The following is a 27138-nucleotide window of genomic DNA, read 5'->3' on the forward strand; positions in this document are numbered from 1 at the left end:
TACCCTGCACCAAGAATCAAGTTTGGTACTTGCGGATACCCTAGAAAATCTCTCTTTGTTCAAGAACGGTGTAAATCTCGGTGTCAAGATCCCTGAGATGGAATGAGTGGAGATCGAATTGCCCTAGCGTCCTCGGCATATTAACAGTAAACGCTTCTCCACTAACAGTACCGTAAGTCTTCTCGTATTGTCGTAAGCTTCAAGAAATTTGACCGACTGAGTGTGTTTCGAGTTCTGCCTCATGAGATGTATTCAAGGCTAAACAGAGACTATACTATACAAGAACCCTGTTTCCTAGGCATCGATTACATAGCCTTGCTCTTCTCGCGTATACATGGTAATTCGTTCATTCCAATCCCAGTCTTGTGCTTATCTACCTCCTTCACAAACGAGTGTGATTGCAAACTCTGAAACATGTTAGTCGTCCTGGAATGACCCTACCCTACCCATTCTCAGCGGGCCCTCCTAGCGTTTGCCGCCCTCATCCTCCTCAGCGCCGCCGCATTCACACCGGCGTTATTGCCCGCAACCCCCTTCTTCCCAGATGGCCATGCCTCTTCTTTCGTGTTGTCCATCTCAGCGTGCAGGATGCGGATCTGATGCTTGATGACCTTGAGGAACAAGTTATCTGAAAGATGCTCAGGGATGTCCACGGTAGGCATGATCATTTTATTCTTCTTAGCTTCCGCGTCGGCTTCAGTTGCTTCGTGCTCTTTCTTTGCTTCTGCGGTGTTTGTCTTGGGGAGAGGTTTGTTGCATGTAGAACATGTTTTGGCGCAGGTGCACAGGTTCGCATCCTTCCCGTCCTTGTCTGCCTCGGTGGCTTTGCTATCAGCTTTCTCTTCATCCGCGCTCGCAGCCTCCTCAGCGTCGACAATCTCAAAGTCGTCGCCCTTGAAGCCTCTAACAAGGCTGAGTAGAGCCATGACGAAGAGCTCCTTGAGGTAAGCGAAGCTGAAACCCTCGGTCAACTGGGCTACAATGCCAGCCAACTCTTCCGGAAAATCGACCGTCTCATTCTTCGTCAGTTTGCTGCGCCAGTATTCCGCATACAGCCTCCTCTCCTCTTCTCCAGGGATTTTGAAATGGTACTTCCTGTCAAAGCGGCTTGGGCGCTTAGCAATAGCTGGGTCGAGCTTGTCAAGATGGTTGGTGGAGCCGATCATCAAGATTCCGTCATTGGACTCGAGACCATCCACTTCGTTCAGGAAGTAGCTGCGGATATCGTCGTTGACGAGAGAGTCCAAGTCCTCGAAGATGAGCAGGCAAGGCGCCATATCGCGTGCCTTCTGGAAGATGGCGCGAATGGAGTATTGTTCTGTGTTGCAGGACGTCTCAAACGACTTGACGTAGAGAGAGGGAATAGGGTCAGGCCGGCCGTAAAGAGAGCTCATCAGCGCCTTGATAGAAACAGTCTTCCCATTCCCTGGCACGCCATGCAGAATGACACCACGCTTCCACGGTACAGAGAATTGACTGTAGAGCTGCTGGTTGTCGAAGAAGCCTTGCACATCCTCGATGAGGCCCTTTTTCATTTCCGGATCCAGGATGACGTCGGACCAAGAGGCGCCATTGACGGCCTTCCACAGATCTTTGTTCTTGTCCCAGTGCCCGTCATCGAAGACGAAGATCTCCTGATGGAGCTGAGATGTCCATTTGCCGGCGGCGAGAATCAAAGCATCGGATTCCGCACAATGGCCGTCAGTGATGTTAGATTCGATGCGAGGGTGTAGGATGTAAAACCTCCTATCGGGGCTCTTGAGCATGTCGTGCCACTCAATGTAGTAGACCAGGTACTCTTTATTTTCCCATATGTACTGGAACCTACGTTAAGAAGTTAGAGAAGGTAATCGTTTCATGGAGAGGGACGTACCTTGCAAAGCTGAAGTCATCTATTAGGGTCCCAGGATGCATCTTCTTATCGATGCCATCCCCAACCGCTCCCCATTTCCTTGTGGCCTGAAAGTCCTCGCCTTCAGCATCGAAGATCAGCACCGCCTTATCCGCATCCGCAAATTCGAAGAGCGAGACATGCTTCAGTTCGGCCTCGGTGACGTGGTAGTCCGGGTAGGCATTGCGAATCTGCGTCAAGACCATCGATTTGGTCTCCACGCGTGGTGCACTGCAATGCGCCTTGAAAGCATGAAAGACGTCAGTCCTGTTCGCCTGGGTAGCTGTGAGGATAGTCTTCGTTGCCGGCATCTTGTTGAAGGCTGGTAGTGTATGGGTATAGCACTGAAGTGGTGGGGTAGTAGAAATAGGAGCCCAGTATCAATAGTGGATGTTGAGACTAGACTTGGAGAAGTCGAAGTTGAGACCTCCAGTTAGCAAAGACAGCAAACGGAAGCTTTATATACCCATCACCCCTTCAAAGCATGCTAGAGCTTCATGGGCGGCCTCACCTCCACAAGACTGTGTGTGGCCCTGCAGCGCTTGAGCAAGTCTAAACATGTTGCTCACATGCACCTTCAATATCGACCAGGCAGCAGTCAGGGTCCACACGCGTTGTTCAGCCGAGATATTAGACTACTGCAGTAAGCCAGATCCTGCAAGGTTTAGTAGTTCTCAGGATTGTGACTCCAAGTTATTGGTCCAATGGTAATCGTGTTGAGGCTTCACTCGCCACACAGCCCCAATTGTGGCTCCTGGTGGCTAAGGACAACCAGGTGTGCTTGCGCGGCCTCTTGTCAAGCATGTTCCTATTGGAGCAACAGAAAGTCGGTAGATCTGGATGTGCTGTGCTGTACACGACGAAAAGTTGGACTGGTGTCATGTGTCATGTGCAAGGGGAGCCTTAAGCATGGTGTTTGAACACTCAAGCCCGAGCACTGCATGTGGTATCGATGCATGTGCGGGGAAACGGTTAGCGTAGAAACTAGTTCCTTTCCGTCACACAGTCCTCCTTAAGTGAGGCTCTGCTTATTAACAGCCTACGCATTGGGAATGGAAAGAATCTGCATAAAGTACGAATAAGCGATTGAGCTGCGTTGGCGTGTGCAAGGTCCTTCGTTGTTTGCATGTGTCGCGTTAACATTGGTCGCAAATGAGTGATGAGAGCGAGAACACGAGGCTGAGCTCGAGCTGTTGGAAGAGTAGTGAAGCCTCACGCTGTCGGTATCAGAGCGATTTCCTTAGTAATGTCCTCACAGTAAATTCAGCTCGGGACTGGACAGCATCTAGTATGTACGCAAATGTTTTCATTTCAATAGATATCCCTATCAAATTGACGGGTAGCCTCGCATCTCAGCAGAGGTCATCCCTATCCATATGCATGCTAGCCGACTTCCAGGCTCAGCAAATCTGTATTCGCGATAATTGCTCATCAGGTCGTATCGAAGTCGTAAGAAGTCGAGATGTGAAGAAGCCACTTAGTGGCCGGCCAGAGAGCCCTTGGAGTCGTTCGTGCTGCCCTGGCGCTCGCCGTTCTGTAAATAATGCGTTAGCATGAGATCCAGTGTAGATTGCAAAAGAAGGATAGACAAGTGGTGTGGGGCCATGCGTGCTGGTGGTTACATACCTCCGAGGACTGTACCTCGCCCTGCTGAATAATCTTCTTGACAATATCATCCTCATTCGTGGTGCCAAACTCGTTCTCGAGCTGGCTCTTGCTTGCCGTGTTCAGGATGCCCTGCTTTCCATGCCTAGTCGAAGTGGTTAGCCCAACTCTCTATCGATGGCTACAAGTCATTCGCGCGTAGCATAATAGCAAGAGGGAGCACTCACTCAGGAATCAGGATCTTCCATCCCGCAACGACTTCGGCAAGAGGGATGCTGGAATCCTCCTTCCACTTCTTGACCGCCTCTTCGCTCTCGACGAACACGGTGAAGACGTCGCCTGAGCTACCCTTGTAGAAGACCTGGCTCTGAGCTGCGTTTCCACGGGCCATATTTGCTAATTCTGAAGTTGTGGTGGGTTACGGTGTGTTTGGTGATGACTTTGGAAGAGGGAATGATGTGATTGCTCGTGTGTTCGTGTCGTATGGAGTTGTAATGGAGGGGTTTGGAGCTTTGGAGGGGCTATTTAGCTGCAGGCAGAAGAGCTTGGACCGCCGCAATACGTCATTTGCCAAGTTGAACACACAACCGCTTCCAAGCAATGAAGACCCATGTACTCTTCCCTCACCTTCTTTGAACAGACTACAATGCGGCTCTTGCTGAGAAGTAGACTGTCATGTTTCATTTAGTGCTCATCCGAGGCAGTAATGGTGTGCTTCAGCCGTCACGTTGCGATGCTTCTCCTCGACTCGCCCAGCTCTGAAGCGCCCCGCAAAGCGGCATTCGGCACAGTTTCCTTACTACGCAATTGGAATTGCCGCTATGATTAAATCTTGATTGCTACTATCCAAATATTCGTGCGTTTACAACGTGCACCCCGTCGCGTGCCATCGAATGACGTCATGCCGTTTTTCCTTTCCAACTCCCAAAGCCCAATGCGGCATGCGGGTGTGCCTTGCATTAATGCTGTATGATCGGCGCCAATGCCATCCTTCATTTCACTATCGTGTTGTCGTGTCATGCCGGAATTATACGTTCCATATGTGCTGCCGCCGCAATAATAGCATGCGTCGTGACATCGTGACAATCCTCCATGATTCTTCTACTGGTTAGAAGCATCCAGAGTGCTACGACTGGGCTGGAACACTTGACCCTATCCAACGAAGTGCCCGTAGTCATCAATCATACCCAAAACTTGAAAATCCTGCTCTTGCTCTTGAGGAACTTCTTCGAAGGTGGCATGCTGAAGGGCGCGTCCCTTGCACCGCTGCCTCTCTCCTCTTTTCTCTTCGGCTTTTCAGTCTCACTATTCTTTCTCGACTCTACGCAAAGTGCCGGAGCCCGCACCGCCGTTGTATTCGACCCATGAGATATCGATCTCTCCGTAACGTGAGCACTTGACTCGGATCGTGGAAGACTGATGATGTGCGTTGAAAGCCTTCGCACTTTCTTGGGATTGCTAGGGGTGGTGGCCTTCTCACTTGAACGCTCTGCTCCTACAGCCCGGTTTGCAAGGCGCCGGCGCCGACTTGATGGTCGCGTATCTTGTAGTTCAAAGTCCGTGGGTAGAAATGCGGCTGGCGCACTGTGGAAGTCCACGACTGCTGGAGCGGGTCGACGATCCGTTGCTGAACCGACTCGTAGGTTTCCATGTGACATTTTATGGACTCTACTTCCGAAAGAATCTTCCGATCGCGTATTGCTCACACTAGAGAAGCTAGGTGAACGACGAGAGAAGTTGCTGGCAATGCTAGCCATGCTGAGCTTTCGCATCACCGAATTCGCCGATGCTCGGATCTGGTTCTCAACCCTCCGATTCGACATTCCTGGGAAAGGCAGGACATCCTTCGTCCACACATCCTCCAAAGCAGTTTCGAGGCGGGTACGCTCAGCTCTCCTTGGGGCCAGTGTAGGGATATAATTTGAAGACATGTGTGATTGCGACCGCGTAACCATACTAGGTGCAAACGAAGGAGGTGATCCTGATAGCTTCTGCGCCTGCGTGTTTTTGATGATGACTTGACTCATGTTGGTTTTCGCGCCCAGTGTCGCCGCTCGATGAACAGACATTCGCCGTACGACGCTGTTGGCATGTCCGAAAACAGGCCCAAGTGATTTAAGATCCAAGGATAGAGATGAGAACATGTCCTGCATGGTAGACTGGCCTTCGACGAAATCATGCGTCTCGCAAACAATACGCTCGCGCAGTTGCCCTTTCCACACTTCCTCCTCCTGTAAAGTGCAGGCGCTGAATATGATCTCGTGCAACCGGTGGCTATGTTCGAATACAAATTTCCAGGTATGTGGAGCGGTATGGCATTGAATGCCTAGTGGTGTGAGCAGATCTCACATGTATACACACATAAATCAGTCATACCTCGGCCATTGTCTGGCTCTTCAATGCTGCCATTGGCAAGACCAATCGACGCGACAACAGTATAGGGCATTTGAGAGCGGCTTACTGTCGCGAGCACCAGACACGACTTATACAAGACGCATACCATATACTGTCCCTTTACGCGCTCGGGTGTCTGATAGGTGACATGTAGAACGCCGCATAAGAGTACATGTCCGAGAAGGCGAAAGATGAGTGCTCGTGATATTCTCTTACCATTGTCAACGAGGCTCTGCAGGGTGCGAGTTTAACTCACCTGCTCCTGAAACGCAAGTCGATCTTGTAATTGCCATGTGATCTCGATCAATCGACGAGTCTTTGGGTCATCCTTCGCCTTATTGACTTCCCGAATCGTCTCCTGCAGACGGAAAAGAGCTTTCTCGAGTTCAGCATGCGCCTCTGGGTCATCGTAAACGGGCGTATAGCGGCATAGATCATCGAAAAGCAAAGGGTACTTGCATACTCTCTGGATGGGCTGGATCATATGTTAATATTCCAGCAACAGTAGAATAGTCTAGTCGAGCCGCACCTTGATAAGTAGATCAGGGAAGCTCAACGCCTTCTTGTTGCCGGCATCCCGGTTGTTCTCGGAAGCAACGACCTTCTGTAGCGCTTCAACCCCACGTTCGTACTCTTGCCAGCCGTGAAGTCCTTTGCACATTGTGGTAAGATCCTGAGACATTGTCGTCCAGTGCGCGCCATACTCTTCATATGTGAAGAATCGCTTCATCTGTATCTGATCAGCAGCTAGCAGCGGCATGATTGCGCGAAACGAACATGTCTATTGAATATCTTCGCGATGTTGCCCGCTGTTTTGGTGTCAGTCACTAGCCCCCGTGGTCTCCGGTCTGGTGATCGGCCAATCTCTAGAGAATGCCTGAGCCTTCGGGTCGCCTTATGCTCTGCGAAGCGTCCAGGAATTATGTCTGCGCTATGAAATCGAATATGCTTAGCTTTCGTCACAGGGTATGTCTCTTGGTGTGCGCTTTTGGTGAAGTCTGCCTGGGGCACGACTTGATGGAGTTCAGCGAGTAGATCTTCATGAAGTTGTAGAATCTGGGAAATGTTCTGTTGTATTGATGATCTCGTTTGGCCTGCTAATGTGGGAAGGGCAGTAAGGATCATGAAGTAGTCCTGAGCGGATGGCAAGATCAGCAATGGTTAAACAGGTCTGCAAGCCACTCACATTTATCAAAACCTTGAGGTCTGCGATGTAGCCTTCTTCGGATGCAATGAGCTCTTCAACAACTTTGCGACGTTGCAGCGACCGAAGCCAGGCGCTTTCATCGAGGACAGGCCCTAATGTTCCGCGATGACTGTCCAGCGACCTTCGAACGTCGGAGTAGTTGCTGCTTCTGTTACCCAAACGGCCTTTACTGTACAAGCCAGTATCTGAATGTGGGGCGATGCTTGTGCCTGCAATTGTGATAGAGGCAGACTTCATAGCGGTCACACAGTTCATGGACGATGACATCGACCCTGATGTTCTGCGTACAGACTCTAATAGTTTCTCTGGCTGTGGAAGAAGAACAAAGTCCCTGTCCGTGGTGTCGAACGATGGACGTGGGACATCAGTATCATGCTCTCTTCGTCGTTGGACGTGCCGACGTCTTAGGGTACTCATCCACCGCCGAAAGGGCTGTGAGTTGACTGGAACGGAAGCAGACAATATTTCCTCCTCCGGATGTGGTTCGCTGCCCGTATTCTCGGAAGAGCGACCTTGTGGCAATGGGATGTGTATGGCTTCGTAGAGGTCGAAGAGCTCTGACTCGTCCAGGTTGCTGTCTTCGCTGTCTAGAGCCTCCACCGAGCTCCCACTGCTCGAAGATAGTCTTTCGACATGTTGTGTCGGGTTGCTCTTCCTCGAGTATGGGTTCGATGGTGCCACAACTTGTGGAAAGGACGGTGATGAGTGATCGATTCCGCAGTTCGTCTTCGGCTCGTCGATGACACGCCGGATGCTAAAAGCAGAGCCGTTGTTTCCTGGGACAAGATCGAGGAGAGACCGAGACGTGAGAGGTGGTGTATTTTCATTTGCGCGCGCCCAATCACCGCCTCTGTTCGATTCACGGGAGTACAGCGAGCATGTAGACGCATTGCGTGTCGTGATATCGCCGAGCGGCCCAAGTAGCGTGTTCTTCAGAGGTGAACAGACATTGAGGTAGGGATTGTCGCTAAAAGAGCGCTTGAGCGGACTATGAGGCCGGAGTGACAAGACGTAAGCCATCTCTGATGTTGGTAGTGCGCTCGACACTATGACGAGGCGGACTTGGGGGTTTGAAGCGGCATGAGAGATAAATATTACTGCATCCAACGGTGGTGGCAAGGAGGGACGGGCGAGCTAGAGGGCTTCGAGGAAGCCCAGAGACATGGCGGCTGTATATGAGAAGGACAAGTCAGAGAAAGAGGAGAGCAAGTTTTGCAAGGAAAGTGCATAGAGACTGAAGCACAGCATAGTTGGCGACTCCCACCCCAGCGCGTCATGAATACAAGATCTGCAGAAGGGCCGGACTATGATGTTGCCCAGGTGCAGACGACTCACTCAAAGCCATGGTAGAGACCGCTGCGTGTGGAGGGTCGAGCCATGGACGAAACGCGTGTCTGGGAAGCGCTTTGGGTAACTGCAGGTCGCCATGACGGCAGGTGCGACTTGTCCCTAGAAATTCGAGACTACGGAGAGTTCCTTTGTGAGTTGCCATCCAAGCTCAAAGGCGATGGCGCAATTCCGAGAACTTGTCGACGACTCAATGTGCCAAAGAGAGTGAGTGAGTTGAGTAAGATAAAGTGTGAATAGTGGGTGAGGCGAAGGTTAACCACTTGGGCGGGTTTTGCCCCGCCTGGTCCGCTCTCTTGGAGCTTCAACCCCACATTGGAGCTCTCTAGGTAGTGAATCAACCTTGACACGCTTCGACACCAAGCTCTCTAGGCATACGTATGGATGATATACACGCTCCCACCGTATCCTCGGGGCCTACGTCCTCGGGCTACGCGAATGGGATCCCGAAGGAGCAGCTGTCGTTGCAGGAGCTTATAGCAGAAAAAGACCGGGTAGAGACAGAGCTCAAAGCGTTGGGGCAGGTCCTGGACTCAGTACGTATACTGTCCTGTTTGAACAACTCTTCAGCTAACGGGTTGATGTTAGCATGGTGTGCACATGAACACTGGCCTGACTACCTTCGACGGCTTCCCGCGTAGTGACATCGATGTCCCACAGAGTAAGAGAGAACCCCGCGAACACACCGAGTCGTCGCTGACTATACGATCTAGTACGGACAACTCGGGCGCGCATAATACGGTTGAAGAACGACTACAAGGACCTCATGTCGCGGATAGAGAAAGGCCTTCACGAGCACCACGCCCGACTGGCAGAGCAAGCACAGAACAACCCAGGGGTGGCGAACCACGCCCAGACCGCGTTTGATACAGCTCCAGCAGCTCTAGAAGCCCCCTTCGCAAAGGTCAACAGTGTTGTAGCAGGCAGCCCAGCAGATTCAGCGGGCTTGAGAGTAGGCGACACAGTGACCAAATTTGGCTGGGTGGACTGGACAAATCACGAGAGGCTGTCGCGGGTGGCTGAGGCAGTCTCTCAAAATGAAGGGGTGAGTACATGGCAGGTTGTGCTGGCAGAGTCGAGCTTCGAAGCGCTTAAGCTACACGACATGCAATCTGAAGCACTGTGCATAATGCTAACAGCTCACACAGATCCCAATAACGGTCAAGGCCCTTCGGCCTAGTACTTCGGGCGGCCCGGCAGAGACGATAGAGATGCAACTTACACCACGGAGTAATTGGGGCGGAAGAGGGCTGTTGGGCTGCCACCTGCTGCCGCTGTAGTCCAACTACGACGGCATATTCAAAGTGGCGCATAACAGATGTCTCTATCCCTACAGTACATTTCCGATATGGAGGTTATAGTAGGCGCCAAACAAATAGTCTACTCGATGCCTGGCGGGGTGCTTCGGGCGAGGACAGCGGATGAGGCTGAATGAACAACAGCGCTTGCTGCGTGGCGCACCTGGCTTGGGTCATTGACACAAGCATAGCATGATACCCGGTTACCTGCATTGTGGAGGCAATGAAACAATTGTCGTGTTCTTCGTGCTGGCCATCGTTTGATTATTGATTTCAAAGACAAAGCGTGCCTGCGGCTGCCTAAAGCGCTGCCTCTGCCTGTGACGAGGGGACAATTGAGGGCAGCGCCAAGAGGGATCCACACCGCCCGGCCAACACTCACCCTGCACAACAAAACCTCTTCCTGCCCCTCTGAAAGTGCACCTCCAAGCCCGCCTTTCTTCCCCACTCACTAATAAGAGGTACGCCTGCACCACATACACTCACCCGACTCTACACTGCGACCTCAACTAATACAACCGCTCTCACAGTTTCGCGCAACACCTACACCACCACCCCGCCACAACAAACCACAGCCATGGCCGAGACTGCCGCACAAGGCAACATCCCCACCTTCAAGCTTGTGCTTGTCGGTGATGGCGGTACCGGAAAGGTATGTCTTGTTCTGTTCTGCAGCTATTGCGCGCACCGGCTAGCGATTGGGGCCTGCGTGCGCGAGACACTGCAGTCATACGACCGGCGATAGAGCAAGATTGCTAACCGCACCGCCCACAGACGACCTTTGTCAAGCGCCATTTGACGGGCGAATTCGAGAAGAAGTACATCGCGACGCTCGGAGTCGAGGTCCACCCGCTCGGCTTCACCACCGTACGTTGTCCGCGCTCGCTCGCGCGATACGCTTTACTGATATATTTGGCAGAACCTCGGACCCATCCAGTTCGACGTCTGGGACACGGCAGGTCAGGAGAAGTTCGGTGGTCTACGTGATGGATACTATATCAACGGCCAGTGCGGTATCATCATGTTTGACGTCACCTCGCGTATCACATACAAGAACGTTCCCAACTGGCACCGTACGTCCTCTGAGACTCTACACTGCGCAGTAATCAGCTAACAAACCTTCAGGTGACTTGGTCCGCGTCTGTGAGAACATCCCAATCGTCCTCACTGGCAACAAGGTCGACGTCAAGGAGCGCAAGGTCAAGGCAAAGTCCATCACCTTCCACCGAAAGAAGAACCTTCAGTACTACGACATCTCCGCCAAGTCCAACTACAACTTTGAGAAGCCTTTCCTCTGGCTCGCCCGGAAACTTGTCGGCAACCAGACTTTGGTATGACAGCTGCGCAAACAGTTCCGGTACATTGGCTAACCTTTCGCTCACAGGAATTCGTCGCTGCCCCCGCCCTTGCGCCTCCCGAGGTCCAGGTCGACCAGGCCGTGCTCGAGCAGTACCAGAAGGAGATGCAGGATGCCGCTCAGATGCCCCTGCCCGATGAGGATGACGCCGATTTGTAGATATGGCCATAAGATCGCCTACAAGGGCGCTGTAACGGGGACACGACACAGTTGCGGAATTTAGCGGTCTGGGACAGCAGGACAAGCTGAATTGGGAGATTCAGACATTCTTAGCGAAAACGGGACAAAGGGAGCAACGATGGGCGGAAGTTTACTTTCGATGCGGAACGCTGGATTAGCTGGCGTTCCGATGAACGAACAAGATTAGACTGTTCTCTGACTAGAAAGTCGTCTCTCTGCACGTGCAATCCAACATGTCCTTTTCCACTCTCCTGTTAATTGTGTCGCTGCAAGCGAGATGATCAATTATCAAAATGAGATTGACGTCATTTGTGAGCACTCGGAAGTCATATGCCAAAGTGGCAGCAGGAGCAAACCAAACGCTTTTGCTTCTTCAAGCTCTAAGAAGAGCACCTAAAATATTTAAAAGGCCAGGCCCGGGCCCAACATTGTTCATATCCTCGTAATATTTCCAAGAGTTTCTAAATTTCGTACATCATCTTCAGTCGCTCGATCATTCCATTAGTCATCATGTCAAGAAACGCCTGCAACAGATTCGCAACGCCTGAAACCCGTAAAAGAAGGCGAGGAAACGGTATGTGATAATTAATGTTCACTGTAGAAACAAATGTAAGACCGGAAGAAAATAGGGAGAAAGCAAGTGTTGGCATCGCATGGCTGGCTGGCTGGCTGGTGTGAGCGAGTGGGTAGCCTCAGCTCTGTAATGACGGGGAAACTTTTACGACTTCAGCATCCTACAATTGATAGTCAGTATTTTGTATGTAAAGGAGACTAATGGTGGCGCTTACGGTGCGATGAGCTGTGCGTAATTCTGTTGAGGTACGTGTCCTCCCTCTTCGATAACGTTGCGAATGACATCATGCTGGTCAATGTTGCTCCAGAGATGGATGCTCATGGCCTTCTTGCTGTTGAAGAGCGTGTGCGCAACGCCGCGTACCTGGCCCAAGACCACATTTGCAATGGACCACGTATTGGAGTACTGCTGGAGTGTGCCCACGTCCAACCGGATCGACTGCTTTACGATATCGTCCTGGCCATCGGGGACTAGGAAAGACCAGTACGAGAGGTGAACGACGGACGCCATGACTACCACACAGGTAAAGAACGGTGTGTGGTACAACAGTTGGGCCGGAAGTCGAATAAGTGAGGAGATGTTCTCCGCCGACGTCAAGCATTTGGCGGTATGTATCTCCCTCGTCTGCGTCGGCAGTAGCACCTGTCCGGGCTGCACACATATGTTCACGCCCTCAACCCTTCCAAAGCCCAAGTTACTCCGCGGACGATGGAGCATAATCGTGCTGCCAGCATTTACCATATGCGCCTGGAATAGAACCTCGTCGACATGGCCATCGTTGTTGACAATGTCGAGTTTAGAAGGAGGGAGGTGAAGGCGCCAGTTGCAGAGATACTGGTCGACAACGTCAACGGCATGGTATTCGAAGGTTGCGTCGAGGCGTGCGCATTCGAAGACTTTTCCGAGGATACGGACGGCATCAATGAGGTAGGTGAAGGAGCTGAAGATGGTGAGGGCGGGGAGAAAGGAAGAGTCGTCATAGTCTTGCAGGGAATTCGGGTAGGGGATGTGCTGGTGAATTCATTAGCAGTGCATTGAGGGAGGTCTTGTCAACGATGGATATGATCGTAGGGTGAGAAGCGGTGACCCCCGAGTGACGAGATGCGGGCCTAGTACAAAGAAGGGAATGATGCCAAGCCAGGTTGACATATCTCAAAGGGGGGCACTTACGCCTGAGAAGTACTGATGGTTTTCGCACGGTAGCGGAACGTCAGTCATGACATCCTTCAGCCTAAATTGCACGCCTGGATTGACAGCTGTCATCATACCGTTGACGGTGAACATGGACCACCACGTTCTTCGCCAGCTCTCTTCTAGCTGTGGATCACTATCTCCATGCAATAAAGCAAACTCCATGCGGTTGAGACCGAGTTCGAGCGTTAGAGCCTGGGCGATGGCGAAGATTTGAGCAGCTCGGGGAACTTCGTTATGTGCATGTAGACCGATGGAAAAGAGCAAGAGTGCTTGTACGGACCATGCGTCTCTCGGGTAATTCCCATTATTGATGTATCGGTCCAAGGCTTCCTTGTACATATCTGTGGGGACGGCAGGTATGTAACTAGATCCAATGAACTGGACGGCATATTCGAGAAGAGGGGCCTGTCGTTCCTTGAAGAGCCGCACTAACCTTGGCTCCGGTAGACAGAAGGGATGGGAGTTGTAGAAATAGTGGTAGAATGCCTGAACAGCCGTCTCAGGACCAAGGTGGCCAAAACGATTAACTCGTGCGCTTCCGTTCAGATTGAGCTGGGTAGCTGGAGGAGCAACGGGTCTAACGCCAAGACTATTGGTTGGGCTGAGTTCGCCATTATACGAGTACTCAGGCGATGATAGATGGCCATTGCTGTGAGGGACTTCTGCCCCGGGGAGAGCTGGCACCATGTTAGATCAATGGGTAAATTATGTAGTCGTCACGTACCATTGAGGGTTGTTGGCGCGCCATTTTCCTCCTTGTTCTTTCTCTTTCCCTTCCAGCCGCGTCGTGACTTGATATAAGTACACTCGACATTTTCAGCCCTACATCTTGAGCACCGCACGCCGCCGTCGCATTTCAAGTGCCTACTTCGGCACGGCACGCATGCGACAGCGACTGAAGCCCTCGCTTGGTTGCCATTGAGCTCTTTTTGGCCATTCTTCTGGCCATCCTGCGCGTTCTTGGAGCCACTATCGGACTGAGAAGTCTGTTCAGAGGGAGAACGGCCGTTGAAACTCTCCTGGGTGGTGACGCTAGTTGTTGGCGACAGATGCAAGCCCAGAGACGACGACAATGGCGAGGTGGAGTCGGACGAGAAGTGCTGTTGACCCCAGAAAGTGGGATCTACGCCAGCCGAGATGGCAGAAGCGCCCGGATATGTCTGGGAAGGCATCGCCATGGCGGCAGGAGGCCTCTGGAGTCGAATGACATGCACAGGCGATCACAGTTTCGTAGTCTCTAACAAGTCGAGCCAGCTTTTACGACATGTGAGTCGTGAGTCGTGAGAGACGTTGACGACCCAACGGCCACGGGATGCCTACTGAGCCGTTGTCACGTGCCCGACTCTAGCGCTGAGATGATCGCCAAGGGCGCCGGGACGTGCCTTGCCCAATCGGTTACCCTCGACCGAAGGCGAAAAAGGTTCGCTCCTTGCTTACTGCGACCCCCTAATGGATGTTTGCAGCCGCATCCCCTCCAGTCCTGCGTGGCTACTTTAGCGTGCACTGGTTTTGGTTTGTGCTGCATTCTCTTTGTTGCAGCATCGAGATCCTGACTCTGTGCCACTCATAGCGCCATGGAGAAGATCGGCTCTGGTAGCGCTGCCATCTGTGTTACCGTTTATTCTCGCCTGTGCGCCGGTTCGCAAGCTCTCCGCTCTTGTCGCTCCAAGTGATTCGCTAGCGATGGCATCAGGTACGGCCCGGAATGCGCCGCTGCATCAGAAAGAGAGGGGCTAACCTTCTGTGGGTCGAGTTTGCTATCATACCCGAACTCTGGTCGCAGACACCCTCCACCACAACGTGTCATGCAAGCTGGCCTTGGCTCCTTCAACTCGACTTTGTCTTATCAGATACCAAATGTCGAGCCCACCCACGTGATTGCTATATGAAACTATCGCCTCTATCTATATTGGATAAGACACGATCCCCACGACGATGCTTATAACATTCGTCTTGCCCTTCGACCGCAGCGTCAACTTTCTTTACACCTTCAAATCGCCCTTCCAAGCCTTGGAGGACACCTCTAGCAGAAACCCACCTCACTTCGCCTAGACTTCTCATATTACTTGTCTCGGCTTTTGACAGCACCAGGTGGCCACCAGGCGTATCTCTTGAAAGTAGGAACTTGCTGACTGTGGTCAAGTCATAGTCCAGAGAATCATAGAACCCATTTTGGTATTGAGCTACAGCTTATAGTCTATCCAACTCCATGAAAGAGATGCAATCTTTGAACACCATGCACTTCACAACGCGATATAACGCCGACCCACCATGCTAGTATTGTAGAGATAACGACAATGCTCGATCACACCGAACCATGTCTCATCGCTAGCACATTATCGTATCCGTCTCAAGTATTTCTGGACACCGAGCCTTTGTAAAGTTCCAGACATCCCCGGAACAGTCATCCAGCGTTCTCTCTGCTCTCCACTGCAGTTCAACTTCAGCTCGTTGCACCTCGGCTACGCAGAAACCAACGTCTCCCGCCCTTCGGCCCACCTCCCGGGCTGGAATCTTCCGTTGGGACGCCAATTCCAAACTCCGAAGCACCTCACGAACGGTATGCCCCCTTCCCGTTCCTGGATGGAGTCAGCAGGGCCGTCATGCCAACCAACGCTAAGAGAATGTCTACTCACCAAGATTGTAGGTGCGGAAGGGAGCCTTCGTGCGGCCAGCTGCCGAAGCCGCCAAGGCCGCAATGTGCCCTCGGGCTAGGTCGACTACATGGATGAAGTCCCGAACGGCTGTTCCATCGGGGGTATTCCAGTCAGTACCAAAGACATCCAAGACTGGTCTGGCTCCAGTGAGGACAGTAGCGATGACCGGAATCAAGTTGCTCGGCTTCTGCCTAGGATCTTCGCCCAAGATACCAGATTCGTGGCAGCCAACCTATGTCTTCACATCAGCTAATAGTCTAGCCCAGGAAATGCACCAAACTCACCGGATTAAAATATCGTAGAGCAGTGATTGACCAGGTTGGGTCGGATCTTGCAAGATCTGCAAGGATGGACTCGCACATAAACTTGGAACGTCCATATGGCGAAGTGAGACCTACAACTCCAGGTAGGACATGTTGCTCGGATCCATCGTTGTCAAGGAATGTTTCTGGGTGGTGCACGCACAACTCCTCGCGAAGTGGAATCCCGCAGTTGGCGCCCTCGCCATAGACCGTGGCAGAGGACGAAAAAACGAAGTTCTTGATGCCAAACTCTTCCAGGAGGCCTAAGAAGTCCACCAATCCGCAGACGTTGTTGCTATAATACCTCAATGGCATTCGGATACTCTCTTCCACTGATTTATAAGCCGCGAAATGGATCACACCTGATATGCTAGACTGTCGCTCTAGGATGGGTTCTTGCGTGTCGTCCATGTCCATATCGATGCCAGAGTCTGTTCGATGGAGCGTGGAGAAAGGGAAGCCTCTCGATATGGGCAGTGGCTTACTGCTTACAGAATATGACGCGTAGCTGGCCAGAATAGACTTCATAGCAGGGCTACGGTAGTCAAGCTGTCGAAAGTGCAAGGCTGGCATGGTCTTCCCTTGTGCCGCACAGGATTCGATTGCCAGGGTCTTTATCCTGTCCAGCACATTCTCATATGAATTGCTCAAGTCATCGATGACGAGGACGTTGTAACCCTCCTTGAGTAACTCCAATACCGTATGCGACCCAATGTACCCCAATCCGCCGACGACCATGATAAAGGAAGTTCTGCTCCCACCGATGTCGAGGGGGTCCGCTGCCACATCGTCGTCGAAAAGAACGGATCTTTGTGTCCCCGGTGTGCTGACGGACTCGGGTGTTGCAGCCGGTGACAGTGAAAAGGTTGAGAAGGAGGGCGATGCGGTCTCGAAGTACGATGAAGCCTCCATGTCTACCACAGGTGGTATTTTGGAAAAGGAGCAAAGTGAGTGTCGTATTCTAGTGGAGAGTGGTACGTTGAAAATTCTTTATATGCGCTACAGCATTTGAGGACTTACGCAGCTCATGCTCAATTAGGCAGAACCCGCTCCACGTAAGACTTTTACCTGTATCGCATAATATTGTTTATGGTGCTTGGCATGATCCGGCCTTTTGAACCCGACTCATTCGATCCGGAATCTCGTCAGGCCCAGCACTCTCGAATATACTGCCCCGTCGCTAATGATCCCTGTTCAATATGTATCGCATCAAGCCCAACTCGTACCCCGTATGGATCACAGTGCCGCGTTCTCTAAAAGAAAACCAATATTCTTATGAGGTGACCGACGTGGGCAGACTATGATGCTTCTTTCGTCGCCTTGCACTCGGTACTCGATTCCATCATTGGCGCCCGAAGGCACGCTATATTTTGCTGTTACACAGCGACAGTCATTACACACTCATCCGTTCTTATTCCCTTCTTCTATTTTCTAGCAATCCTGACGAGGCCTGGACCAACATATTGTATTCGGCGGCAACTGGCCGCGGCCAAATTCGGACCATGAACGGATCAGTGATCGTCCCGCTCTACATCTACCCTTCCGTAGGTGCTTGGACTCCTATCTACAACATGTATGGAACTATATACTCCAAGTTTTTCTTGTGGCATACGAAAGTCTAATCAGCGTAGGGCTTCGGCATACCCGCAATTGCAGTTTACCGCAATCGTCAACATTTACAATGGTCCCGGCGAAGGTGCACTGCCGAGCAAGGAGTATTCACAAGCCATGGGAATACTGAACTCGCTCATTAATGTACGCACTATCGGCTACGTGGCCACCTCGTGGTGTACAAGGAATTTAAGCTCGGTGCTGGACGAAATAGCCGCGTACTCATTCTGGGGCGAGTACGACTCATCAATGGCTATCCATGGCATTTTCGTCGACGAGACTCCTACACAGTACGTTCCGGATCATGTTACATATTTACAAACGATATCCCAAGCAGTCCACGAGAGTCCCGGGCTAAGGGATGACTACATTGGTAAGCCAATTTCGTTCATTTCGGTGTTACTCCCATTCCGTGCCCCCATAGAAACCCAAACCCTATAGGCCCTGTTATAGTGCCATCTACCGTAACAAAAATTTCTCTGTTAGAGTACTGTTCTCGGTTGTACTTATAGTCAGACACTGTGGATTGCCATGTCGGCAGTTCTATCCGTGCAAGGCTGACTGTGTTGCAGTCCATAATCCGGGGGCTTTGCCGCAAATCCAATATTTTGAGCACGCCACGTCCGATGCGGCGTCTCACAACAATGCTCACCTCACTGTGGTGTTTGAGAACTCGTTTGATAAATGGACCAACGAGGGCACTGCACTTACCGAGGCAACGGAGTCTTACGATCGCAATAAGCTTGCCCTATTCCTCCATTCGGTACCAAACCTGACCATCAGTGAGATGAGATCCACGTTGCGGCAGCTCCTCGCTGTGGGCCACAGCGTCTGGCTCACAGGTACCCAAAACTACGCCGAGTTTGATGCAGTCTTGCCTGTCTTCATCGAATGCCTAGCCGCTCTGCTCAGCTAGATACGATAGTTTTGAGGCTGAGGGGTGTCAGATTCCAGGACCGTGGTCACTACACCAGTATGGAATACTCGGATATTACTTAACCACCTTGGGACACTCTCGAGCCCCTTCATGACCATCTTGGAACGAGTGCGCGAAAGAGCCTCAATCACTTGGATCGGCTGGCATGCACGTGGAAAGAGGCTATTGTATCACTACCTGCCCGTACGATCGCTAGCGATGTAACGGCGGTCGCCGATCGCCGGTATGTGCAGATGTCGACCAGTGGCTGGTTGGTCAACAAGTCACCGATGGCTGGATGATGTGCGATGGCGAGCGATTCCCGAGAGGCGATCTTGAGCTGACATACGCACATACACGGACCGCGAGTCCGTCGGGTGAATTCACTTGGAGTTAGGAACAGGTATAGTCAGTGAATAGCTAGGCCGTCGCAAAACAAGCAACGATCGCCATCAACCTTCCTTCTGATCAGTCGAATTGCCTCAAGACCATTACACCCAATCACCCAAGCACCCTCTCCTTCCTTCTCGCGTCTTTCCGTTCTTGCCGCCCTTGGCTGGGAGATCCTATGGGCGACCAACCCCTGCATCAATTCCCCGGATTCAGGCGCTAAGCCCTTGCCGTCGCGCTAAGTCTACGTCAACACTTTATTTCAACCGTCACTGTTCATTTCAGTGCGTCGTCTTTGCAGTAACAATTCTCACCTGCTCCAGTCAACTTACCTACCCATGTAACGTGCATAAGACCGATATTAGATGCAATCTACACCCACAGCTCACTCCATGTCAATGCCGCGTTCCGATGACTGGACAGGTGCCCAAGTGCCGGCGGCTATGTGACCTGGGAGGCAGATGCCGCATCGCATAACCTTAGATCCGAACATGTCTCAAGAACCACCTCGGGGTGCAAGAACTCCCAACAGCTTCAAAGACGGATCGATCTCGGGCCTCATTCGCTCGTGAAGACGCTGCATTCTCCCCAGTCAAGTGATTGCTTGACAGTAAGACCTGCATGATACGCTTCTAATAGCTGGGCTCTTTGGTCGGACGATACTCCCCGAACTAGTTCCACGGGTAACACGGCATCGAAACAAAATCGTATTTCGCCGCCTTCCCTGTCTCTAGCAGTTTTATGAATTCACCGACACTTCCTCTCTCTTTGCATCTTAGGCAAAAACTGAGACTAACTTCTACAAGTACATTTTTCGAATACTAAAGCTTGCTATCGCTTCAAGGTAAACGTAGGCCCCCTTGATTGCCAAGTTCATCACCTGCAAGTTGCTGTATTATCCAAGCCAGATTTAGCTCACTAACACTACGAGCTTATGTGCATATTCCTAACTATGCATATATTCTTCCAATCGCTCAAGCTTATGTCCTACGCAAAAGTTTCCTGATTGCAGTTCTTGAACACTGCATACATTGACATTCAGTTTCCAAAGAGGGGATGAGGACCAATGTTAGATCGCGAATCCAGCCCCGCAAACCACTATCCTTGAAAGTGCTGGCGCCTCGCGTTCCGTATCCAGAACTGTGGACCGATTTCACGGCGCCATACCTACCTAGGCAGAGCCATGCACTGTTCTCATGGTCGCTCAGCCGACTTTCAGGAGTCGGAGAATAGGGTAAAGAGGGGATAAAATATGCATCAACTCTAACCCGGCGAACATAACCTTCTCCACAACCCTATCATCGGATGCTGCGTCAGTTACATGTTGGAGCCGACCAGTCTTTGCTCCTTCGCGTGATCAAAGACTTTGTGAAGATGTGCGTGACATACTGGCTCAGTAACGCCACATACACATGGTGGCACGAAACGTTCTTCCGTGTCAAGAACGGAAACTCGCACCGAGACTAGAGGTCCTGAAATATTTTCATCTTCATACACCGTTTTCACTAGACTGTCAACTTCGTCGAATTGAGGACGCGTCGTCTTCAGCCTAACAGATGGGTTTCGGCACCGTCAATGGCGAGATGCAGGCCACCAGCTTACGCCAACACACGGAATTGGTCTCGATCTAGGATCCTTCCCGCCATGAGCCTCCTATATTGATCTTCATTCAACCGGCCGGTAACTGCGCCCTGGCTTCATTCTAGTACCAACATGCATGTCATAACTGATTACTATTATACTGAGGGCATCACACTTGATTCCACCAGTCACGCTTCCAGGGTTGTTTACACGCCACCTATGCCAGGCTGTCAAGGATCGGGCGTGTCGCCACATTAACCCCGGCGATTTATGATGCTTTCCCCAGATTCTTATTGTCGGCTAAAGTCCAGCCCCGGTGCCTCTGAGCCTCTACATGTTCGAATAAATAACTTTGAGCATCACGTAATAATGAGCTAAGGCGAGCTGAGTGGGTAGGCCTTCGTTAGTGTGAGCCCGTCAGCCATGGAGGCATTGCAAAATGGAGGATACTGAAATTGACCTATGAACTCAATCGAACATCAAGACTTTGCTACTTGCTCCGCAGACAGCGATACAATCAACAACAGGTATACAGTGCGAGTTCGTCCATTTGCCCAACAATCCCTCTAAGCTTTCTTGCCCAGCTTTTCGGCTTCGCAATTGCCGTGACAAGTCTTGTGCCGCTTGTTCTTTTGCTTGATTGAGCTGACGAAGCTCAATTTGAAATTTTTGACGGCGCTTTCAGCATGGACTCGGGGAAGATGCATACCGCTTACGCACTGCTACTTCGCTTGGAAAAGTAGCCTTCAACCCAGGGAAATCTTTCAATAACCCTCCTATAGCACAGCCCGTCACAGCAATTAGGGGGACGCTCAACTAGGAAAGTTTCCATAGGGCTTGCGTAAGGCTGCATGCAGCTGACGCCTCGATATTTCGTGCTCACTGCGAGGCTGATTCGGTAAGAAGAGGGGAGAAAAGATGCTGTGGCAATACAGCGTGGAGACTGTTTGCACGAAGCGAAATTTCCGAGTCAAACGGCGATCTCGCGATTTCTTTTTTCCTTTCCAATGTCTGTTTCTAATTCGCGTGATTTTCATCACCTTGATTGACCACGATTCCCAACTGTCGCGTTCACAGCCGTGACTTCTACTTTTCCATCACAATATTCCACCCATCCGCCCAGCTCCATCTGCTTCAACACCGTACTGAACCCTGCACTCGCCGCCGCACCACCACTCCTCTCACAGAATTTTTCCATAACATCATCTTTTAGTCCGTGTGTCTGCGCTTCACCCTCTCCAGCGCCCTTCGGATATTCGATGTTAAACACAGGCTTGCCGTCTTCAATAAAGGGTTGGAAGGTATCGCATTCGCCGTACTCGACGCATTGCTCATTAACAGAGAACTCCACGACGGGAAGAACTACGGGAATGATATCGCCCGCGTTTTTGAGGCCGAGAGTGAGATTCAGGGGCCTTGCGATGGAGGAGAGGTAAGATAGATATTCTATAGCATCGTCTTGGGTGAGAGATAGACCATTCTTGTTTTGCTAGAATAACTTATCAGCAACAATATCTCGCATGAAAATCTACAGAAGCAGAGGTCGCGCTTGGTGTAGGAAGGAAGTAGTGTGAATAGACAGAAAATGGTAACTCACATATCCATCCACATTGTCCGGATCCACACCATCACATCCTTTCTCCTTCGCCATTTCCACCCTACTCTTCATGATTCTGCGTACGTTCTCGTTCCCTACTTTCAGCCATTTCTCCCCAGGCCATCCGTCCAAGTTTTTCCCTAGATCTGCTGGTTGAAATTGCCCGGCGTCAGGCCGCCACTCCTCATAGCTTCCTGCGCTGAAATAGCATATCACTTTCTTGCCGAGATCGTGCAGCTGTTTAATAGTCTCAGTAGGCGTGTCGAACAGGTCGATATCAAAGATAGACACATTAGGCGTGGTAGCCTTGTCGTTGGATGAGAGCAGCGGCGGATGCGAGAGGATAATTTGCCATGTATCATTCACCCTTGGCACCCAGGGCAGAGTGGTATTTGGTGACGGTAATGGAGAGCGGGTTGACGTTGGAGGATTATTAGAATCTCCATCGTCATCGTCGCCGTTTTGTCCGATTGTTAGGCCTAGACCCAGTCCGAGCGCCAGTCCGAGAATTATGATAGCAGCGAGGCCGCCGAGAAGGAGTTTGAGCCGAAGTGACCATGGTCGTTTTGATGCGGGTTTGATGGACATGTTTGTGGCCAAGGGAGGGTAGCTGGTGGCCGACAGAAAGCGCGCTCAAAAATCGCAGCACAATCGTTGAATCCTTCGGATTTTATCACACGTGATAATCGAACGGTACTCAAAAAGCTAGATGCATTGGGTTTTGAGCTTGCGCATGCGCATGTAAAGGCTGGCGAGCCTTAGATAACTCCTAACTTTCGTGACGGACGCGTCGCATGGAGAGATGTAGATGAATGAACGCGAGTTCAATACCCCTGGGTAGAGAGGCGGTGTCATGTAGTTCATTTACGTGCAGGGCTTAGGCCGCATGAAGTAAGATCGCGGCTATGGCTGTGGCTGTGTACGCAAGAACCACAATTTCGGGACTGTAAAGGTCATAAGGCTCAGGTGTTGCGGTGGTACTGGAATATTGAATACGTCCTTAGAGCTCTTCTTCTTAAGAAATTATCGTGAATCTTGGGACAGCAACTGATTTTCGTGAAGGGTGCGATGGCCCGGCAGTTCGGCATTCATCCAGATTAACGTGTGGCTATGCTTAAGAGGATTTTCAAAGCGCCTACGCCCTAGTTGAGCTATCGCTGGTTCTGTGAAAGTACTTTGAGTGCGGAGATGTTTGTGATTACATTGATTCTTCCAGGATAGGCTCCATTTTCGAGACGGTCGCCTACGCTTCCACAGTAGTTCGATAATGCAATTCGCCCAGAAATAGTTGCGAGTCTGTTAGAATACACCGAAGCTATGTGATTCGGGCTATGTGGCTAATGATTTTCAAGCATCCACTGGGACTATCAACACATGAAGCACTCCCTCTATGTACAGTCCCAGTAAGCCTTGTTTATATACAGTGAACGTACAAAGATCTGGATGCATAACTTTTGGCTCAGCCAGCTCAATCATAGTTTAACAGCCGTTGTAAACTTGTAGTTCCGACTTGCGCCGCTCATCGTCACCCATAATGTCAGAGGATCGCTACCAAGCTGCTCCTTCGTTGCACCAGTCGTCGATGACACAGCGGCCGGTACAGTGATAGGGATCGTTGTCTTGCAGTTATTGCCACCCGCTGTGTAGACGTTGACAGATTCAATGCTGTCGCCGTTGGCGGAGGTAGTCCACGTCATGCTAGGTCTACAAAGATCACGTGTTTGGCGGTTGAGGAATGCTTGGGCGAGGTCATCGTGTTTAAGGGTCTTCAACGGCCATGTGGTGCTGTGAAGCGTCAGTATATATACGGACACTGTCTTGAGGAAGGTCAAACGTACAGGCGCATTATCTCAGCAGTGATTACCTCGGTCCAGGTCATAAGTAGAGAATACTGTCCTCGCTTGCCATTCACGGATGTAGTTGGAACATCATTGACGCGCATGTTGGCCTGGTGAAACATGTACCTGTATCACATGTCAACAGGGAGCCATGTGTAGGGAGGAGGTCGCGACTTACGCATCCCAATGTAACCCAAACAGGTTGCGCATAGCGGTGTCCCTTGCATTGGTCATGAGATCATCAAAAGTGCCCTTGCCAGCAGACGTGTCAATCCACTCCTGCAGTGTGCAAGCTGGAAGGTCGCAATTATAGTAGATGAGTGTCGCCCATCGCGGCACGACGTTCAACCCAGCATATCCGTTTGATTCCACTGTAGTGGTTAGAGGCCAGAATGCGTTTGAAGGGTTTCGAAGAAGTGGGCGTGTGTTGTCTCCGACAACATTCGAGATGCCATTGTCTAACCAAGCTTTGATGGCATCTGCATTATGGAGACCTGTAATGGCGGGCGGAATGATGCCGTTCCCACTCCAGCGTTTCGCTGCATCGAGACCGACCTGTTTCAGCCAGGCCTGATTGAAAATAATCTCTTTTGCTGTGTCTGAGTATGTTGCATTTGTAAGGTCGGCGTGCGAGCTAGAAGACGTAAGATTATGCCCATCCATCAGTCTATGAACTCACAAGGTGTGCGAGACGTGTGCGAACGCATCGCGATTTTCCTCCTCTGTGAACCAATTTTGAAGCTCATCAATCTCAACGCACTCAAGGCTCCAGCTATACTTGGTAGGCGTAGCAGGCCAGATGTCCGTTCCAGTCCCTGGTGGCTTCATATATTCTGGACTACCGTCCTTTTGTTCGGCGTATTCGATACCAGTGTTCGGAGTGCAGATTGACGCACCCTCGGTAGTATCAGTAGATGCCTCGATATCACCGTTGCCATTATGGCCGATTTCGATAAAGAACTCTGAGCCTTTCGGCATCTTCGCGTTCAAGGTCGTCTGCCAATCAACATGCAAAGAGAGATCATCTGGCTTGGCGCGATAGTTTTGGCCCTGCGGTCGGTACATGGGGGTCTCCAAGAACATGTCGTCCACCTGTGTGTTGAGATACGTCCTCCTGAAGCCAACATAGAGGCCCCTCGTAATCCATGTAATCCATGCGTGTTGAAGAATGTTGCTCGCGGCGGCCCAATCTAGCGCGAATGGCAAAAACCATGCCATCTGCTGGCGAGCTCCAATTTGATTGATGACTGCAGCAGTGCCAGTTGTCGAGAATCGTGCTACCTCCCATGCTATTGACGAGTTTGTGATCGTTGCAGGAGTATGGAAGATGTTTGCGATGTTGACGCCTACGTTTCTGTCCAATTTATTAGTCCTTCTGTTCGTCCTTTTATCTTCGATATAATTTTACTTTATTACTACGCTGCAGTAGCGAACAGGAAAATGCATTGCCAGTTATATGAAAAGTTCGTGAACTTACGTTTTAAGGCTAGCGGTGGGAAAGCCGGTAATATTGGTAAAAGACACTGGCTCGTTGTTCAGATTGCCACCGTTACTGGAAACGCCAAAGTCGGCCGTTGGGAAGACGTCAAGGCGAACCATTCGCGCCCCAAAGTTAATTTGGTACGCGTACAAGTCGTTCCATTGTCTCCTCGTAAGAGCACTGTAGTATTGGCTGTCATAGTTGTAACCCACTTCACTCAATACGACAATGCCTCCGTAGTTGCCATGCGTGCCAGAGGAATTGAGCACAGGAAGGTTTGCGATGCCGGCCTGAGGAACAGTGAGAATCTCGAAAGGTATGCCGTAGCCACGAAGACCGGCTGCTGCGCCATTCTCAGCCGATGTCGTGTCGCGCGCGACAATGAGAATCGTGCTCGAAACCGTAGCGCTACTGACGTACGCGGAAGCGCCGTGCAAGAAGAGGAAGAGACATGAACACGCGCATGCGCGCAGTAACGAAAGAAAAAAGGACGCCATAGTAAGACAATGGCGTAAACAGCGTGACAAAATAAACTTTTTGGGAACCTGGCAGTCTTAATAAGTGTGCTTTCGGCAGAAGTAGCAAATCATCTAATGGGCCACTGGGAGAATATAGGGCTAGGTGCAGGTATAGACGGCTGGGGAACTATCGTTTTCTCTTTTTCTGGCCTCAGCAACTCAAATTTTGGTTCGATTTCAACCTAATTTGGGATGTGACGCGGCGTAGATACCTACACATGTCTTTGAACAATCACTGCCGCACTTCTGAGGTACGTAATGTGCTGTAGAGGATATGGGAGGCAGGGGCCTTGGCGGATCCTCGTCTTCATAGATCCGTGGTATTAAGCTCTCGCCACGTGAGAACAATGTATCGTAAGGACTAAGGAGACCTGGCTGGGCTCATGACCTGAAGCTTGCCTGCCATACCAAATCGACCCCTGCACGAGACCCATCTGAGTAGGCCGAGCCGCTTCAAGCCCACACTAGAGACGGTTGTAATCCGAGTACATGTTACTTGTGAGGACACGGAAACCGAGATATGAGCATATTGGAGGCGACGCAGCCAGTGACCAGTGGCCTGCTTCCACGCAAGGACGCGTCTGCCCATAGTCTGCGCATATTGCCCCATCAAATAGCACGCCCGAATTCATCTGCGGGAGATGCATTGCATTAGGCCAGGCTTCGAGACTCTGCCGAGGGTGATGACGCGATAGATGAGGTCTGATATTAAAGTAGTGTTGAGGAGGAGGTCAGGCTAAAAGCCACGCCGGATGAACGTGTTAGTCTGGCGTTGATGTGCATGCACGGGCCTTACGCGTCGACCCTTTCCCGCTTCAGCCTCTCCCCCATCCACCACTCCCGTCGCGTCTTCGCGCCACCTCCTTCACAGACCCTACTCATCGTTCAGGCCTATATCACTTCCGCCCCAGTTTCCCCGCAGTCATCGTTCGTTGTTCGGGATAGATGGACGCCGGTTACCGTGCACTTCTAGCGCCAATGCCCGGCTCAAAGGCTTCGCGCTGCAAGTTGCAACATGATGACTGTCGCTCTACTGCCCTTCGTGGCGACCCAGCGTCGTATTGCCGGCTTCTAGGAGGTTGACTGCTCTTCCTACTCCCGATGCCCTTGCGGCGGTGGAGATTCCTCCGGCTTGTGTACCATGGGTGCTATGTGCTAATGTAATTCGCAGATCGAAGGCTAGCACATGACGTTAATACAA

General features: G+C 51.2%; 10 protein-coding genes across 10 annotated transcripts; 3 read left to right on the forward strand and 7 right to left on the reverse strand.

The window, feature by feature from the left end:
- Window positions 1-211: 211 nt before the first annotated feature.
- K460DRAFT_413042 (P-loop containing nucleoside triphosphate hydrolase protein) lies at window positions 212-2401 on the reverse strand. Its single transcript, XM_040937576.1, has 2 exons — window positions 1874-2401; window positions 212-1824 (listed from the first exon to the last, which is right to left on the reverse strand). Exons 1-2 carry the CDS (start codon window positions 2200-2202, stop codon window positions 453-455), a joined length of 1701 nt encoding a protein of 566 aa, XP_040794049.1. The 5' UTR covers window positions 2203-2401; the 3' UTR covers window positions 212-452.
- Window positions 2402-3067: 666 nt separating this feature from the next.
- Window positions 3068-3980, reverse strand: K460DRAFT_413043 (DUF1960-domain-containing protein). Its single transcript, XM_040937577.1, has 3 exons — window positions 3724-3980; window positions 3518-3641; window positions 3068-3425 (listed from the first exon to the last, which is right to left on the reverse strand). The coding sequence occupies exons 1-3, from the start codon at window positions 3885-3887 to the stop codon at window positions 3369-3371; spliced, it is 345 nt and encodes a 114-aa protein (XP_040794050.1). The 5' UTR covers window positions 3888-3980; the 3' UTR covers window positions 3068-3368.
- A 697-nt stretch (window positions 3981-4677) lies between these two features.
- K460DRAFT_413044 (uncharacterized protein) lies at window positions 4678-8373 on the reverse strand (the record flags this gene model as incomplete). The annotated part of the gene is made up of 6 exons (XM_040937578.1): window positions 7077-8373; window positions 6668-7024; window positions 6420-6620; window positions 6147-6365; window positions 5873-6101; window positions 4678-5822 (listed from the first exon to the last, which is right to left on the reverse strand). The coding sequence occupies exons 1-6, from the start codon at window positions 8115-8117 to the stop codon at window positions 4678-4680; spliced, it is 3192 nt and encodes a 1063-aa protein (XP_040794051.1). The 5' UTR covers window positions 8118-8373.
- Window positions 8374-8824: 451 nt separating this feature from the next.
- K460DRAFT_373489 (26S proteasome non-ATPase regulatory subunit 9) lies at window positions 8825-9724 on the forward strand (the record flags this gene model as incomplete). The annotated part of the gene is made up of 4 exons (XM_040934588.1): window positions 8825-8980; window positions 9033-9105; window positions 9158-9489; window positions 9593-9724. The coding sequence occupies 4 exons, from the start codon at window positions 8825-8827 to the stop codon at window positions 9722-9724; spliced, it is 693 nt and encodes a 230-aa protein (XP_040794052.1).
- Window positions 9725-10296: 572 nt separating this feature from the next.
- On the forward strand, window positions 10297-11404 carry K460DRAFT_362231 (GTP-binding nuclear protein-like protein Ran). Its single transcript, XM_040932610.1, has 5 exons — window positions 10297-10394; window positions 10517-10609; window positions 10662-10815; window positions 10868-11073; window positions 11127-11404. Exons 1-5 carry the CDS (start codon window positions 10320-10322, stop codon window positions 11256-11258), a joined length of 660 nt encoding a protein of 219 aa, XP_040794053.1. The 5' UTR covers window positions 10297-10319; the 3' UTR covers window positions 11259-11404.
- Window positions 11405-11612: 208 nt separating this feature from the next.
- On the reverse strand, window positions 11613-14402 carry K460DRAFT_413047 (uncharacterized protein). The gene is made up of 4 exons (XM_040937579.1): window positions 13772-14402; window positions 13024-13724; window positions 12068-12864; window positions 11613-12013 (listed from the first exon to the last, which is right to left on the reverse strand). The coding sequence occupies exons 1-4, from the start codon at window positions 14223-14225 to the stop codon at window positions 11998-12000; spliced, it is 1968 nt and encodes a 655-aa protein (XP_040794054.1). The 5' UTR covers window positions 14226-14402; the 3' UTR covers window positions 11613-11997.
- Window positions 14403-15375: 973 nt separating this feature from the next.
- On the reverse strand, window positions 15376-16918 carry K460DRAFT_270015 (UDP-glucose 4-epimerase; the record flags this gene model as incomplete). Its single annotated transcript, XM_040927618.1, has 3 exons — window positions 15376-15626; window positions 15684-15936; window positions 15989-16918. 3 exons carry the CDS (start codon window positions 16916-16918, stop codon window positions 15376-15378), a joined length of 1434 nt encoding a protein of 477 aa, XP_040794055.1.
- A 590-nt stretch (window positions 16919-17508) lies between these two features.
- On the forward strand, window positions 17509-18058 carry K460DRAFT_269803 (uncharacterized protein; the record flags this gene model as incomplete). Its single annotated transcript, XM_040927602.1, has 2 exons — window positions 17509-17579; window positions 17638-18058. The coding sequence occupies 2 exons, from the start codon at window positions 17509-17511 to the stop codon at window positions 18056-18058; spliced, it is 492 nt and encodes a 163-aa protein (XP_040794056.1).
- Window positions 18059-21540: 3482 nt separating this feature from the next.
- K460DRAFT_274634 (glycoside hydrolase family 114 protein) lies at window positions 21541-22689 on the reverse strand (the record flags this gene model as incomplete). Its single annotated transcript, XM_040927973.1, has 2 exons — window positions 21541-21993; window positions 22102-22689. The coding sequence occupies 2 exons, from the start codon at window positions 22687-22689 to the stop codon at window positions 21541-21543; spliced, it is 1041 nt and encodes a 346-aa protein (XP_040794057.1).
- A 747-nt stretch (window positions 22690-23436) lies between these two features.
- K460DRAFT_391756 (uncharacterized protein) lies at window positions 23437-25916 on the reverse strand (the record flags this gene model as incomplete). Its single annotated transcript, XM_040935842.1, has 5 exons — window positions 23437-23886; window positions 23940-24065; window positions 24118-24573; window positions 24619-25293; window positions 25417-25916. The coding sequence occupies 5 exons, from the start codon at window positions 25914-25916 to the stop codon at window positions 23574-23576; spliced, it is 2070 nt and encodes a 689-aa protein (XP_040794058.1). The 3' UTR covers window positions 23437-23573.
- Between the last annotated feature and the right edge of the window lie 1222 nt (window positions 25917-27138).

This window comes from Cucurbitaria berberidis (genome assembly GCF_010015615.1).
Source record: "Cucurbitaria berberidis CBS 394.84 unplaced genomic scaffold K460scaffold_1, whole genome shotgun sequence".
NCBI lineage: Eukaryota > Fungi > Ascomycota > Dothideomycetes > Pleosporales > Cucurbitariaceae > Cucurbitaria > Cucurbitaria berberidis.